This window comes from Sciurus vulgaris (assembly GCF_902686455.1).
Source record: "Sciurus vulgaris genome assembly, chromosome: 1".
NCBI lineage: Eukaryota > Metazoa > Chordata > Mammalia > Rodentia > Sciuridae > Sciurus > Sciurus vulgaris.
The window spans coordinates 23,161,432-23,176,307 of record NC_136461.1 but is presented as its reverse complement, the minus strand read 5'-3'; the positions used below and the strand labels follow the sequence as shown (position 1 = coordinate 23,176,307).

Here is a 14,876-nt window from a genome sequence, read left to right as displayed (position 1 = left end):
GAGAATACTCTGGTTAACCCACTTGCTGCTCCCGCTTTTGCTTCCGGAGCTGAATGCCCTCTTCCTCTCTTCTTCGCCTCATTTCCTCAGGGTTCAAAGCATTGTTCTTATAGCTTTTCATTCGATAATTGTCTTTTCCTGGGCTCGCCATGGTCTCTAAAAGAGAAAATATAAACACTATTAAAGACTCTCAAGTAGACAGTATTTCTTTTTCACTATACTCCTGTCCCTATACATGCCCCATCCTTCACTATTCCAGTAGGACCAATGCTTCTCAGGGAGGCCCAATAATCCAATAACTGCACCTAAAATCTCTTGTGCCATGCCTACACCAACATTCATGTGAACACATACTCACAGTCTCCTTTAACCATAAAAAGCTTATTACACAGGTGGTATTACAGCAATTGGTATGTGCATAGTAGGTAAAAAGGCATGGGGGATGGAGTTTTGGCTCAGTGGTAGAGCGCTTGCCTGGCATGTGTGAGGCCCTGGGTTCAATACTCAACACCACATATAAATAAAGTAAAAGATCCATTGACAACTTAAAAAAAAAAAAAAAAAAAAAAAAAAAAGGCATGGGTCCAGGGACCAGATTGTCTGGGTTCAAATCCTGGTTCTTCAACTTGTTAGCTGAGCAACCTGAAAAAATTCCTTTAACCTTTTTGCTTCAGGATCTTCTCTTTAAAATAGGGTTATAGCTGGGCACAGTAAACACCTATAATCCCAGTGGCTCAGGAGGCTGAGGCAGGAAGACAGCAAGTTTAAAGTCAGCCTCAGCAACTTAGTGAGACCCTGTCTCAAAATAAGAAATAAAAAAGGCTGGGGATGTGGTTTAGCGGTTAAGTGTCACTGGATTCAATCTCTAGTACAAACAAATGAACAAACAAAAACAGGATCATGATTGTTTCTACTTTATTGAGTTATTAGAGGTTGAGTATCCCTTACCCTAAATACTTGGGACCAGAAATGCTTGGGATTTCAAATTTTTCAATGCTCAACTTGTATAAGGACTACATAGGTTAATGCATGTGAAGTGGGCTGGGGATGTAGCTCAGTGGTAGCACTTGATAGCATATACAAGGCCCTAAGGCCCTGGGTTCAATCCCTGGCACTGAAAGAGAGGGGAAAAAAAGTGTGAATGTGAAGTACTTCTCAGAAAAATGCTAGGGCAATAATAGATCACAAGTTATGATCTACCCATTCCACAAGAACAAAAACAGACATATGATTTACCCAATAAACTCAGATGTTACCAAGCAAAATAATACAATGCACATGTGCAAATCTATCACCAAATCTAAAACCAGAACATCATCAATCTGCTTAAAATTAGTCATGGGCTCTTCTCCTAGTCTAGAATCCCTCATCTCCAAACCCCGCCCCCCCCCCCAAAAAAAAGGCCTGCTATCCTGAATTTTTATCATTTTTACTTTTGTCTTTGCTATTAATCACACATATGTATGTCCTTAAATGATATTAAACTCTTTTGTCTTCTGAAAATGCTTTCACCCCACTTTGCTGAGTTTCTAAGATTCACTCATTACTTTTTCCTGCATTTTATTATTTCACAGTTTAAATACATCATACTTTATTTTTCTGTGGGTCTTTTCCCGTTAGCTCTTTCCTATTACAAATCTATGGGGAAGCTACTGAGGATTCAGTGATAGATATGTTTTCTGAAAGTTTAATTTTTGGGGGGGAGGGCAGTACTGGGGACTGAATTCAGTGGCATTCTACCACTGAGTTACATATATTCCCTGCCCTTTTTATTTTTTTAAACAGAGTGTCTCAAAGTTGCTGAGGATGGCCTTGAACTTGTGATCTTTCTGAGCTGCTGGTATTAATTACAGGTGTATGCCACCACACCCAGCTGAAATTCTGCTTGAAAGCTAAAATTGGATTATTGGCAAATACTGACTCATTTTATGCATTTTTAAGAAAATCCCCAATATCTAAGTCTGAATAACCATAGTTTGCCTGTTATTCATTGTTCCAAGTAAAAATAATGTTAAAAAAAAAAAAAAAGTCTAGTTTAGCCAGGTGCAGTGGCACGTGCCTATAATCTCAGTGATTTGGGAGGGTGAGACTGGAGGATTAGGAGTTCAAAGCCAGCCTTAGCAAATAGATCCTGTCTCTCATATATGCGCGCATGCGCGCGCACACACACACACACACACACACACACACACACAGACACACATATATATGAAAAGGGCTAGGTTAAGCTAGCTAGGCTAAGCTCCCCTAGGTTCAATCCCCAGCATACCACCCCCCCCGCCCCCCGCAAAAGGTCTACTTTATAGTTAGCAACTTAAGCTCACAGGTGACTTTTCCCCAGATCATTTTCAAGGGTTGAATTTGTACTACTTCATCAGGGATATTCTTCTTGTGGTATGCATGGTGCTGGGGATGGAACCCAGAGCACTGCACATACTAAGCAACTGCTCTACTACTGAGCCATATGCCCGGTTCAATCACTAAGAATACACATTTTTTTTTTTTTTGGGGGGGGCGTGGATTTAACCTAGGTGCATAATATCACTGAGTTACACCCTGAGCCCCTTTTTATTTTGAGACAGGGTCTCACTAAGTTGCTGAGACTAGCTTCAAACCTGGGATCCTCCTGTCAGATCCCCAAGTTATTGAGATTACTTACAGGTGTGGGCCACTGAGCCTAGCCTCACCAAGATATTAAGAGAAACTAGCATTTAAAAAAATACTGTTGGTGGTAAAGAATACAAAGATTACTAGTATACTTTGGTAATAATGCCTTGATTTGTGCTAAAGTCTAAATACAGATATCAACACAGTGAAAATGGCAAACAGTAGTTTGGTCCTCACTTCATAGACCCTCTGAAGTCATCGCAGGAACACAATGGATCTGTAGAACATGTTTTGAGAACTGGTGCTCTAAGGAATGCATTGTAGTGTCAAAGTTGTCTTCCAATATGTTGCTAATTTAACTAGTTAAGCAAAACACAAAAGGTTCCCCCGATATATTATCTTGAATGACACTTGGAATCTTCACTTTTCAGTCTACTAGGTGTGATAAAATTTCGTTGAGGTATAAGTACTTGCATTATTCCAGATTACTAATGAGGCTAGATTTCATGATTTACTAGCCATATTTCTCCTTTTGTGAAAACGAACCATTTATGTATTTTAAAATATTTTAGAGACAGGGTCTCACTGAGTTACTTAGGGCCTCACTAAGTTGCTGACGCTGGCTGTGAACTTGCAATCCTCCTCCCTCAGCCTCCTGAGCTGAGGGATTACAGCTGTGTGCCAAAAATGCCTGGTCTTATGATGTAGTCAAAACTTTTGTTAACTTTTTTGTATGTGTATTGTTAAACAAACATTTCCTACATTTTTTTTTCCTAGTGGGGGGTGCTGGGATTCAATCCAGGGGCAATTTAATGCTAAGCCACATCCCCAACCCTGTATTTTATGATTTTTTAAAAATATTTTTTTAGTTGTAGATAGACACAATACCTTTATTTTATTTATTTATATGTGGTACTAAAAATCGAATCCAGTGCCTGAAACATGCTAGGCAACTGCTCTACCACTGAGCCACAATTGCAGGTCTATTGTATGATTTCAATCTTCTTTGTATTTCTTGTTATTCTAAATTGTATACTTAAAATTATGTACTTACTGTGTACTTAAATTATGTCATTAATGTAATGACCTTAATGACACAATTTAATACCCTTCTAAGACTTGTAAATTTCTTTCAAATTAAAATCATTATAATGCAGTTATGATATACAACATAAAATCAGTAATGTTTGAGAACTTTATTATTTCTAATAAATCACACTATAGTCAAAGTCCTAGATAGTTAAAAAATTTTTTTTTAAACTTAATTATGTGTCTGATGTTTGCTTAAGGAGAATGTGTACTTTTTCTTTATAATGCATGATCTTCTGTCATGTGTCCACTGAATTAAGTTGTTCATCACACTGTTCAACTCTTTTTTTTTTTTTGGCACAGAACTAGGGATTGAATTCAGAGGCACTGCACCACTGAGCTGCATTCTCAGCCCTTATTTTTTATTTTGAGATAGGGTCTTGCTAAGTTGGTCTCAAACTTGCCATCCTTCTGTCTCAGCCTCCCAAGCTGCTGGGAATACAGGTGTGTACCACTGCTAATCATTTTACACTGTTCAAGTCTTTTACTGTTTTACTGATTTTTTTTTTAATCTTATCCATTTTACCTGTAATTTTATTTTTCTTTAAATATTTGAGGACTATTTCATTAGGGGCATACACATTTAGAACTGTTATATTTTGATGATGATGATGACTGGTACTGGGGATTTAACCTAGGGGTGTCTTACCACTGAGCCACATCCCCAGGCCTTTTTATTTTTTGAGACAGGGTCTTGTTAAGGTGCTTAGGGCCTTACAAAGTTGCTGAGACCAGACTTGAACTTGTGATCCTCCTGCCTCAGGCTCTTGAATTGTTGGAATTACAGGTGTGCACCCTCAAAAACTGTTATATTTTGTTGGCAAATTTAAGTTTATTATAAAGCGAGTCAACTTATTCTTCAACAATGCTCATTTTCTTATTGTGTTGGATATCAATATAGCTGTCACATGAGTTTCCAGTCATGATGGAATAACAGGGATATGACCTTGCTATTGTAAACTGTTTCAGACACTGTACAACAATGCAGAACTGTGATCCAAGAGAGGGAAATAAATGAAGTGAGCTCTACATGTCTCCTTGGTTTTCTGCCTGAAGACACATTCTTGAGCACAGTGGGGTCCCAAACAGAGAACCGAAATCTCAGACAGCCTGAGCAGAATACAGGGAGACTGAGGCAGTCGCAATAGTGAAGAAGAATTCCAGAGAGGAGAGATATATATAGAAATAACAGTTCAGCAGCTGAGGGTATCAGTGTGTGGCTCAGCACACTCTGGGTTCAATTCCCATCAACACAGGAGGGGGAAAAAAAGAGGAGGGGAGGGAGAGAAAAGAAGGAGAGAAGAAATGGAAAGAGAGGGGGAAATCTGCTTGAAATTAGGCAAAGGACAACTAGAAAACTGTAAGCTAAACTGTTCCCAAATGTGGAGAATCATTTGATGCACCAGAGTGCAGATGCCTCACTGATCATTTAGGGCATTCTGAACAGAGTAGAGGGATCATGTCTTAGCTACTAATAGTTTAAAACCACTCGTTAAACTGATAAAACTGAGCAGCAAATAACTGCTTAGACACTATGACTCTTTAGCCAGAACCAGTGGCACACACCTGGAATCCCAGAGACTGGGGAGGCTGAGACAGGAGAATCACAAGCTTGAGACCAGCTTTGGCAACTCAGTGAGAGCCTGTCTCAAACAATAAACACTCCTTTTTTTTTAATGCAAAAAGATCTAGATAATAAACTTTTTTTTTTTTTTTTGCGGTGCTGGAGATCGAACTCAGGGCCTTGTGCTTGGGAGATAAGCTGACAGACCCATAAATGATCCTCCAGGGCCCTGTGTGACAATATCATGTGTTCTAATATATTTATAACTGGTTTCACAGAGAAGGGGGGGCAAGGATTATAAATAAAGATTAAAAATTTCCAAACCTGATGGCATACAACCTAAAAGGTATGATAAAAACAAAGAAAATAACAGTAAGGCAAATCACGGTCAAAACCCAAAAACCAGCAATAAAGAAAAAAAAAAACCTTATAAGCATAGAAAGACCGTTTACATAAAAATCAAAGATAAGAAGGACTGACAGCCAGACACAGTGGCACATGCCTGTAATCCCAGCGACCTGGGAGGCTGAGGCAGGAGAATTGCAAGTTCAAGGTGAGCCTCATACTTAGTGAGACCATGGCTTTAAAAGAAAAAAAAAAAAAAAAAAAAAAAAAAAAAGGCAGACTTCTTGTCAGAAACTATATAAGTCATAAAACAATGAAATAACAACTTAAATGTATTAAAAGAAAAAAAGAAAAACCTTTCAAACTAGAACTGTATATCCAATTGCTAAGGTTTGGATGTGGTTTCTCCCTGAGGTTTTATGTGTTGGAAGCTTGGTCATCAGTGTGACAGGTGGTGGAAAGTTTAGGGAGGTGGGACCTAATAGATCACAGGGGACATTAATTTTAGAAGGAACAGAGGTAGTTCTCTGGGGACCCCTAAGTTATTTCTCATGAGTGAATTGTTAGTGGTTAGCTATAAAAGTGTGAGCCTGGTCAGGTGATTTCCCTTGCACATGTGCTCCCACCATTATTGTAATGCCATCACCACGAGGTCCTCACTAGAACAGAGCTGATGTCAGTAGCATACTCTTGAATTTCCATAACTGTGAACTAAATAAACATAACTTATTTATAAAAATACCTAGCCTCAGTTATTTCACAATGAGAACAAAAAAACTGACAAATGTAACAATAAAAATATTACTTCCAAAGGTGCTATACAGATTTAACGCAATTCCAATTAAAATTCCAATGACATTCCTCATAGAAATAGAGAAAGCAATCATGAAATTCATTTGGAAGAACAAAAGACCCAGAACAGCCAAAGCAATCCTGGGCAGGAAGAGTGATGCAGGAGGTATCACAATACCAGACCTTAAACTCTACCATAGAGCAATAATAACAAAAATGGCATGGTATTGGCCCCTAAATAGACAGACAGACCAATGGTACAGGATAGAAGACACTGAGGCAAACCCACGTAAGTACAGTTATCTCATACTAGACAAAGGTGCCAAAAACATACAATGGAGAAAAGATAGCCTCTTCAACAAACGGTGCTGGCAAAACTGGAAATCCATATGAAGTAAAATGAAATCAAACCCCTATCTCTCACCCTGTACAAAACAACTCAAAATGGATCAAGGATCTAGGAATTAGTCCTGAGACCCTTCACCAAATAGAAGAAAAAGTAAGCCTGAATCTCCATCACGTTGGCTTAGGACCAGACTTCCTTAACAAGACCCCCATAGTGCAAGAAACAAAAGCAGGAATCAATAAATGGGACAGATTCAAACTAAAAAGCTTTTTCTCAGCAAAGGAAACAATCAATAATGTGAAAAGAGAGTCTACAGAGTGGGAGAAAATCTTTTCCACACACACTTCAGACAGAGCACTCATCTCCAAAATTTATGAAGAACTTAAAAATGTTTACACCAAAAATACAAAGAACCCAATCAATAAATGGGCTAGGGAACTGGGCAGACACTTCACAGAAGATACACAGGTAGGTGATCAACAAATATATGAAAAAGTGCTCATCTTCTCTAGTAATTAGAGAAATGCAAATTAAAACCACCCTAAGATTTCATCTAACTCCAATTAGAATGGCTATTATCAAGATACAAGCAATAATAAGCATTGGAGTGGATGTGGGGAAAAAGGCACACTCATACATTGCTGGTAGAGTTGCAAATTGGTGCAGTCACTCTGGAAAGTAGTATGGAGATTTCTCAAAAAACTTGGAATGGATCCACCATTTGACCCAGCTATCCCACTCCTCGGTTTATACCAAAGGACTTAAAATCAGCATACTACAGTGATACAGCCACATCAAGGTTCAAAGCTGCTCAATTCACAAGAGCTAAATTGTGGAACCAACTGAGATGCCCTTCAATTGATGAATGGATAAAGAAACTCTGGTATATATACACAATGTAATACTATTCAGCCATAAAGAAGAATAAAATTATGGCATTTGCTGGTAAATGGATGGAGTTGGAGAACATCATGCTAAGTGAAACAGGACAAGCCCCAAAAACCAAAGGCTGAATGTTTTCTCTGGTAAGTGGATGATGATACATAAAGGGGGGTGGGGGGGAGAGAAGAATGAAGGAACTTTGCATGGTGTAGAGGAAAATGGGGCAGGAGGGGGTGGGGGAAGGACAGATAGTAGAATGAGACAGTATTACCCTATGTACACGTATGATTACATGAATGGTGTGAATCTACATTGAGTACAACCACAGAAATGAAAAGTTGTACCCCATTTGTGTACAATGAATCAAAATGCAGTCTGTAAAAAAAAAAAACAACCGAAAGCTACAGGCGGGGGGAGGTGGCACATGCTGTAATCCCAGTGGCTTGGGAGGCTGAGGCAAAAATCGTTGAGTTCGAGCCTCAGAAACTTAGCGAGGCCTTAAACAATTCAGTGAGACCCTGTCTCTAAATAAAATATTTAAAAAGGCTGGGATGTAGGTCAGTGGTTAAGTGCCCCTGGGTTAAATCCCTGATATGGGGGGGGCGGGGGGAGGAGGGAGACAGAGAGAAAGACTTTTTCATACAAATAAAACTGAAAAACTGTTTACAGTAGATCTGCACTGAAGAAATGTTAAAAGTTCTTCATGCAGAAGGTAAATGACACCAGATGAAAACTCACATTTCCATGAAATGAAAAACACTACAAATGGTAAATACATAAGTAAATCTAAAATAACTTTTTTTCCCACCTAAAAATTATCTTTAACTTAGGTATGACTGTACATGCCTATATAAACCAAGCTACTCAGGAGACTGAGGCAGGAGAATTACAAATTCAAGGTTGGCCTCAATAATTTAGCAAGACCCTGTTTCAAAAAATAAAAAGGGCTTAAGATGTAGCTCAGTGTTAAGTGTCCCTGAATTTACTCCCTAAGACTGGGGAATAATTCTTTAAAACTAATTAACCAATAAAGAAGCTAAAGTAAAATTACTTTTTTAAAATTGTTACCAGGGAAGCTGAAGAAAATTGTTACCAGGGATTGAACCCAGAGGCCTTAACCACTGAACCACACCCCCAGCCTTTTTTATATTTTAAGAGACAGGGTCTCGCTGAGTTGTTTAAGGACCTCATTAAATTACTGAAGCTGGCTTTGAACTCGTGATCTTCCTGTCTCAGCCTCCTGAGCCACTGGCATTACAGGAATGCACCACTGTGCCCAACTTATGATATTATTTTTAAAAATTCCAAAAGAGGGCTGGGGTTGTGGCTCAGTGATAGAGCACTTGCCTGGCATGTGTGAGGGCTTGATTCTCGGCACTGCGTATTAAATAAATAAACTAGAAGTTCACTGACAACTAAAAACATGTTTAAAATTTATTTTTTTTCCAAAAGAAAGCAGGTAAGAAGTAGGCCAAGAACCAAAAACAGATGGACAAAGAGAAAACCAAAATAATTTCCAGAGTTACCACGTTAAAATGTCCAAATATCCATTAAAAAAAATTATAACGCATACAAAGAAACAGGTAATAGCCCATTCCAGAAATAAAATGACAGAACCATTCCTGAGGAAACCAAAATACTGAACTTAACAAAGACTTTAAAACAGCTATCTTAAATATGCTCAAAGATCTTAAGAAAAACGAAGACAAAAAATTGAAGCAAAACAGGAAAACAATATATGAACAAAATGAGAATGTCAATAAGGAGAAATAAATTATAAAACAATCAAAAAGAACTTCTGAATCTGAAAATTACAATTACTGAAATGAAAAATTCACTAGGGGTTCAATAGCAGATCTGAACAAGGAGAAAAGTGGTAGTAAACTTGAAGACAGAACAACTGAAATTACCCAATCTGAGGAGCAGAGAAAAAAAAAAAAAGGAATGAAGAAAATAAACAATCTGATGGAACATGGAACACCACTTGTAAGGACTAATATATACACTGTGGAAGTCACCAAAAAGAAAAAAGGGGGCAGAAATAACATTTAAGGAAATAATGGTTATAAACTTATCAAATTTAATCAAAGACATGAATGTACACATCAAGAAGTTCAATGAGCCCCAAAGAGAAGAAACTAAAAGAGATCCATACTGAGACATGTGCTCAAATTGTTAAAAGACAAAGAAAGAATCTAGAAAGAAATGACTCATCACATACAAAGGATCTCTTCAACAGCTAATTTATCTTCAGAAACCATGAATATCAGAAGGCAATAACATAACAATGATGAAAGAAAAAACTATCAGTCAAAAACTCTGTAACTGGCCAGGCACAATGGTGCACTTCCAGCTACAATGGTGTAATCCCAGCTACTCAGGAGCCTGAGAACTGCGAGGTCAGGAGGGCCAGCCTTGGCAACTTATGTGACCCTGATTCAAAAAATAAAAAAGAGCTGAGGGATGTAGCTCAGTGGTAAGGTACCTCTGGGTTCAATTCTAAAAAAGAGATTTTAATACACTACTTCCAATAATGAACTTCTAAGTAGAAGAGCAATAAGGAAACAGAGGATTTGAACGTTATAAACCAACTAGACTTAACAGATATACATAAAACATTCTACCCCCAAAACAGAACGGTGCATATTCTTCTCAAGTGCACATGGAACAGTCTTCATGAGAGACCACATTAAGCCACACAAAAAAGTCTCAATATATTTAAAAAGAGAACTCAGTCAGGCATGGTGGTGCAAGCCTATAATCCCCCACAACTCAGGAGGTTGAGGATGAGGGTTGCAGGCTTGAGGCCAGCTTTAGCAACTTAACAAGATCCTGTCTCCAAAAAAAAAAAAAAAAAAAAAAAAGGCTGAGGCTGTTGCTTAGTGGTAAAACACCCTTGGGTTCATTTCCCATTAAAAAAAAAAAAGATTGAAGATTACAATCATACAAAGTATCTTCTCTGACTGCATGGAATGAAGCTAGGAATCAATAATGGAAGAATTGGAAAATTCATAAATATGTGGAAATTAAACAAGAGAATTTTAAAATAGGACACACATTTCCTGATTTCATAAGCTATTATAGGTTCAGTATTCCTTATCCAAAATGCTTGGGATCAGAAAGTGTTCTAGATTTAGGAATTCTTTCAGATTTTTGGAAAAAATGGCACCCAAGTATAAACACAAAATTCTTTTGTTTCACATATATCATACCTCATACACATAGCCTGAAGGTACTTTCATACAATATTTTTAGTGCCTCTACATCTTGTGTGTTTGTGTGTGGCAATGGTGATTGAACCCAGGGATGCTCTATCACTGAACTACATCCCCAGTACATTTTATTTGTATTTTGGGACAAGGTGTCACTTAATTGCCTAGGCTTGCCTCAAACATGCAGTCCTCCTGACTCAGTCTCCCAAAATTGCTGGGACTACTGGCATATACCACTGTAACAGTGGCCCACTTTATGCTTTCAATATAGCCCTTGCTGTATGCCACTACAACTTATTTTTAAAATGGACATGTTTCTTTCTCTTCCTCTCTCCCTGCTCCTCCCTAATCTCAGGGGAAACAGGATTACCTATATTCCTCATCCTAGGCCGATTTATCTGTCCCTGAGTACATAACTCGCCATAGGAAGTAAGCAATCCAGACATTGGGGATGGTACCAGAAGATCTCAGAAATGACCATCTCCCATATTAACAAGGGAATTACAACTCCAGACAGAGAACACATGGAAATATAGCTTTTGAATCACCTCTTTAAAAGGTCAGGTATAAAATTTTTCAATTGTGGTATCATGTCAGAGTGCAAAAAGTTTTGGATTCTGCATTTTTGGAGTGGGATGCTCAAACTGTATTAAGTCACAGTAAACAAAACAGTGTGGTAAGGATAAGCATATAGACCAATGAAACAACTGTGAGTTCAGACAAAACCCACACAGCTGGGCGTGGTAATATAACAGGGGTTCACCTGATGCTTTGACTATATTCCTTGTCTCTTTGAAACTTAACATATTTTTTTTTCTTTTTCCACCCCTTTCCCTGACCTTCTCCCTGATCTTCTTTGTCCTAACCTTCTCCTCCTTCCTGTTCACTCCTCCCTAATCCCATTTTCTCTGAATCACCTCCTTAAAAGCTCCCTGTTCCTGCTAATGGGCAGAATCACACAGCCTTTGGGACAGGAGTCCCCTATCTCTCTCCTTTGCTAGCATAGCAATAAACTGTCTTTTTCCTTTTTTTCTCAAAACCATGTCTTTGTTACTAGATTGGCACTGGGGACAAGGACTGAGTTTTCAGCAGTAGTAGTACATGCCTGGAATTCCAGTAACTCGGCTGAGACAGGAGGATAGAAAGTTCAAGGATAGCCTGCGTAACTTAGTGAGACCCTACCTCAAAATAAAAACTTAGAAACAACAACCAAAAAAAAAAAAAAAAAAAAAAAAAAAACAACAACTTCCCTCCCCACATCTATGGCCTGCCAAATGATTTTCAGTAAAGGTGTCAAGTTCATTCAATGGGGAAAGAACTGTCTTCAACAGAAGAATGAAGTTAAATTCAGCTCATACCATGTTAAAATATCAATTCAATAAAGTAGGCACAGCAACACAACTATAATCTCAGCTACCCAGGAGACTGAAGCAGGAAAATCACAAGTTCCAGCCTACCCTTGGCAACTGAGTGAGATCCTATTTCAAAATTAAGTAAAACAAGGGCTGGGGATGTGCAAGGTCCTGAGTTCCACTCCTGATATTGCTAAAACCAAGGAATAAACCATAGGAGGCAGATTTTCATGACCCTAGATTTGACAATATATTCTTAGGTATGACACCACAAGCACAAGAAACAAAACACAAACAAGAAATTGAAAAGATCTTACAGAATGGAAGAGCATATATCCAACAGTTTAAAATCTAGATTATATAAAGAACTCCTAAAACTCAACAAAAACACAATCTAATTTAAAAATAGGGAAGGAGATTTCTCAAAATATTTCTCCAAAGAAAATACACAAATGGCCAATATGCACATAAAAAGATGTTCAACATTATTAGTCATTAAGGAAATGCAAATTCAAAACTACAAGATATCATTTCACAACTACTAGCATGGAATTATAAAATAAAAAACAAGTGGTGACAAAGATGTGGATAAGCTGGAATATGGTACACTGCTGGTAAGAATGTAAAATGGTGCTGCTACTGTGGAAAACAATGTTGGTTCCTCAAAAAAATTAAACATAATTTGCCATAAGATCCAGCAATTCTACTCTTTGAGATATACTCAAAAGACTGAAAAAAAGGCACTAAAAACAGATATATACTTGTAGACAGAATTCATTGTAGCATTATTCACAATAGTCAAAAAGTGGGAGTAGCACATGAATGGACACAGAATATGCTATATGCATACTATGTAATATTGTTCAGCCATAAGGTCTACCAACATGTCTACAACACAGACACACCTTTGAAGATAGTGTGCCAAGTGAAATAAGCAAGTAGAATATGATTTCACTTAACAGTCAAACTCATGGAGACAGAAAGTAGATTAGCAGTTAGTAGGTCCTGGGAGCGGGGAGAATGGGAAGTTATTGCTTAATGGGTACAGATTCTGTTTAGTGTGATAAAAACTTGGAAACGGTGTTGTCGGTATGTAACAAATATTATCAATGCCACTGAATTGTATACTTACACATATTTTATCACAAAAATAGTTCTTTAAAAAATGGCAGGGGCTGGGGAGATAGCTCAGTCGGTATCTTGCAAGCACAAGGCCCTGGGTTCGATCCCCAGCACCGCAAAAAAAACAAAACAAAACAAACAAACAAAAAAAATGGCAGAGTACTTCTTCCAATTAAATCTGACATAGAATCCCAATGTTTAAAAAACTGATAGAAGTGAAGTTGACCCAGAGGATCAAGAGGCTGAGGCAGGAGGATTGCAAGTTAAAAGTCAGTCTTAGGAACTTAGCGAGGCTTTAGCAAAACCCTATTTCTAAATAAAATATAAAAAAGGGCTGGGGATTGGCTCAGTGGTTGAGTACCAAGGGGGGAAAAAAGTGAAGGTGACTATTCTGATGTGGGTAGAGGGCCTGGATCCTTAACATCCTACTTCTCCCTTACAGGTATCTCATTTTCTCAATTTCTAAACTGAAAAAGTGACCAACAGTATTGGAAAAGGGATTTAAAAAAATAAGTTTTAGAGACACACAGATGGGGACAACTAACTCTATTATTCTGGAGGGGGAGGGGTGATTGTGATGACAAAATTTAAAAGAAATCTTCCAAAGACAGATTTGAGTTGGTTCTTCAGTAGGAGTAGGAATGGAATAAGGTATATTACTGGGTGATGGAAGGGAACCTGACTGAAAGAGAAGTGAACCTGGATGTTGAGGGGAGAGAGCTGAATTCTACAGCTACAGCTACTGAGGAAATGAAACTTCAGAGAAGGTGCCCCTGGCCATTCTACAGAGCAGTTCAGGGAACCTGGAGCAGCAGTAGGGTCTTAGAATGGGCTAATCTTCACATCTACTTGGCAAAAACCAGGTAATCATACTGTGTTTAAAAAAATAAAATTCTAAGGAACTGCGAATGGCTTCCTGTGGGGTCCCTAGTTACCCCTGTGCCTGAATTAAGTAGAGGAAAGACTCCTAAAGGGAAGACTGGAATGCTGTTGCCTATTACCTGATACATGGTTTTTCATGACTGAGCCTGGGCTCTCCCAGAGGCTATCCCCTCCTTTGAGCAGAGTTGACAGTGAAGCTGGAAGGGGATGCAGACTCTGTTTCTTTAGTCACCATGGTGATAAGAAACTATCACAAATATTTGCTTATGACTTCACTGGAGAAGCAGGCAGGGAAGCTTCAACTGGAAGAATGAACATCTACCTGCAGAAGCACATGTGCAATCAGTAACCAAAAGATGACTAGGTTACCACTCAAAAGACACAGAAGACCTAGAGGCTTTTTTTTGTCATGCATTCCCTTACTTGCTGGGGCTGAATCAAAAAAATCCTCAATAAAAATAAAACCTTTTCTATCATCTGACTCTTTTAGAGAACCTTTGGGTTTTCTTAACTGGTTAAGTCCCAAGTTTTCAATTCTGTGAATGTAGTAATTATTTCAAAGTTACCATAGTGGTACATTTTTTTACAGGTGTGTGCTGCTGTGCTTAGCTTTAAATTTTTATATGTATTCCACATCTGGAACAATTGTACAGGTCCTAAAATTATATCTTCTATTTTTAAGG

General features: G+C 38.2%; 1 protein-coding gene across 5 annotated transcripts in view; it reads right to left on the bottom strand.

Annotated features, from left to right (window-relative positions):
* KPNA6 (karyopherin subunit alpha 6) overlaps positions 1-14,876 on the bottom strand; it is a 56,395-nt gene that overhangs the window by 19,853 nt on the left and 21,666 nt on the right. For 4 of the 5 annotated variants that reach the window (XM_079108933.1, XM_079108934.1, XM_079108935.1 and 1 more), the window contains one exon: positions 23-156. In XM_079108933.1, coding sequence (XP_078965059.1) covers positions 23-156 — 134 coding nt within the window. Of the gene's footprint in view, positions 1-22; positions 157-14,312; positions 14,515-14,876 lie in introns of those variants that run through there. The other variant, XM_079108932.1, reaches the window with a different exon arrangement.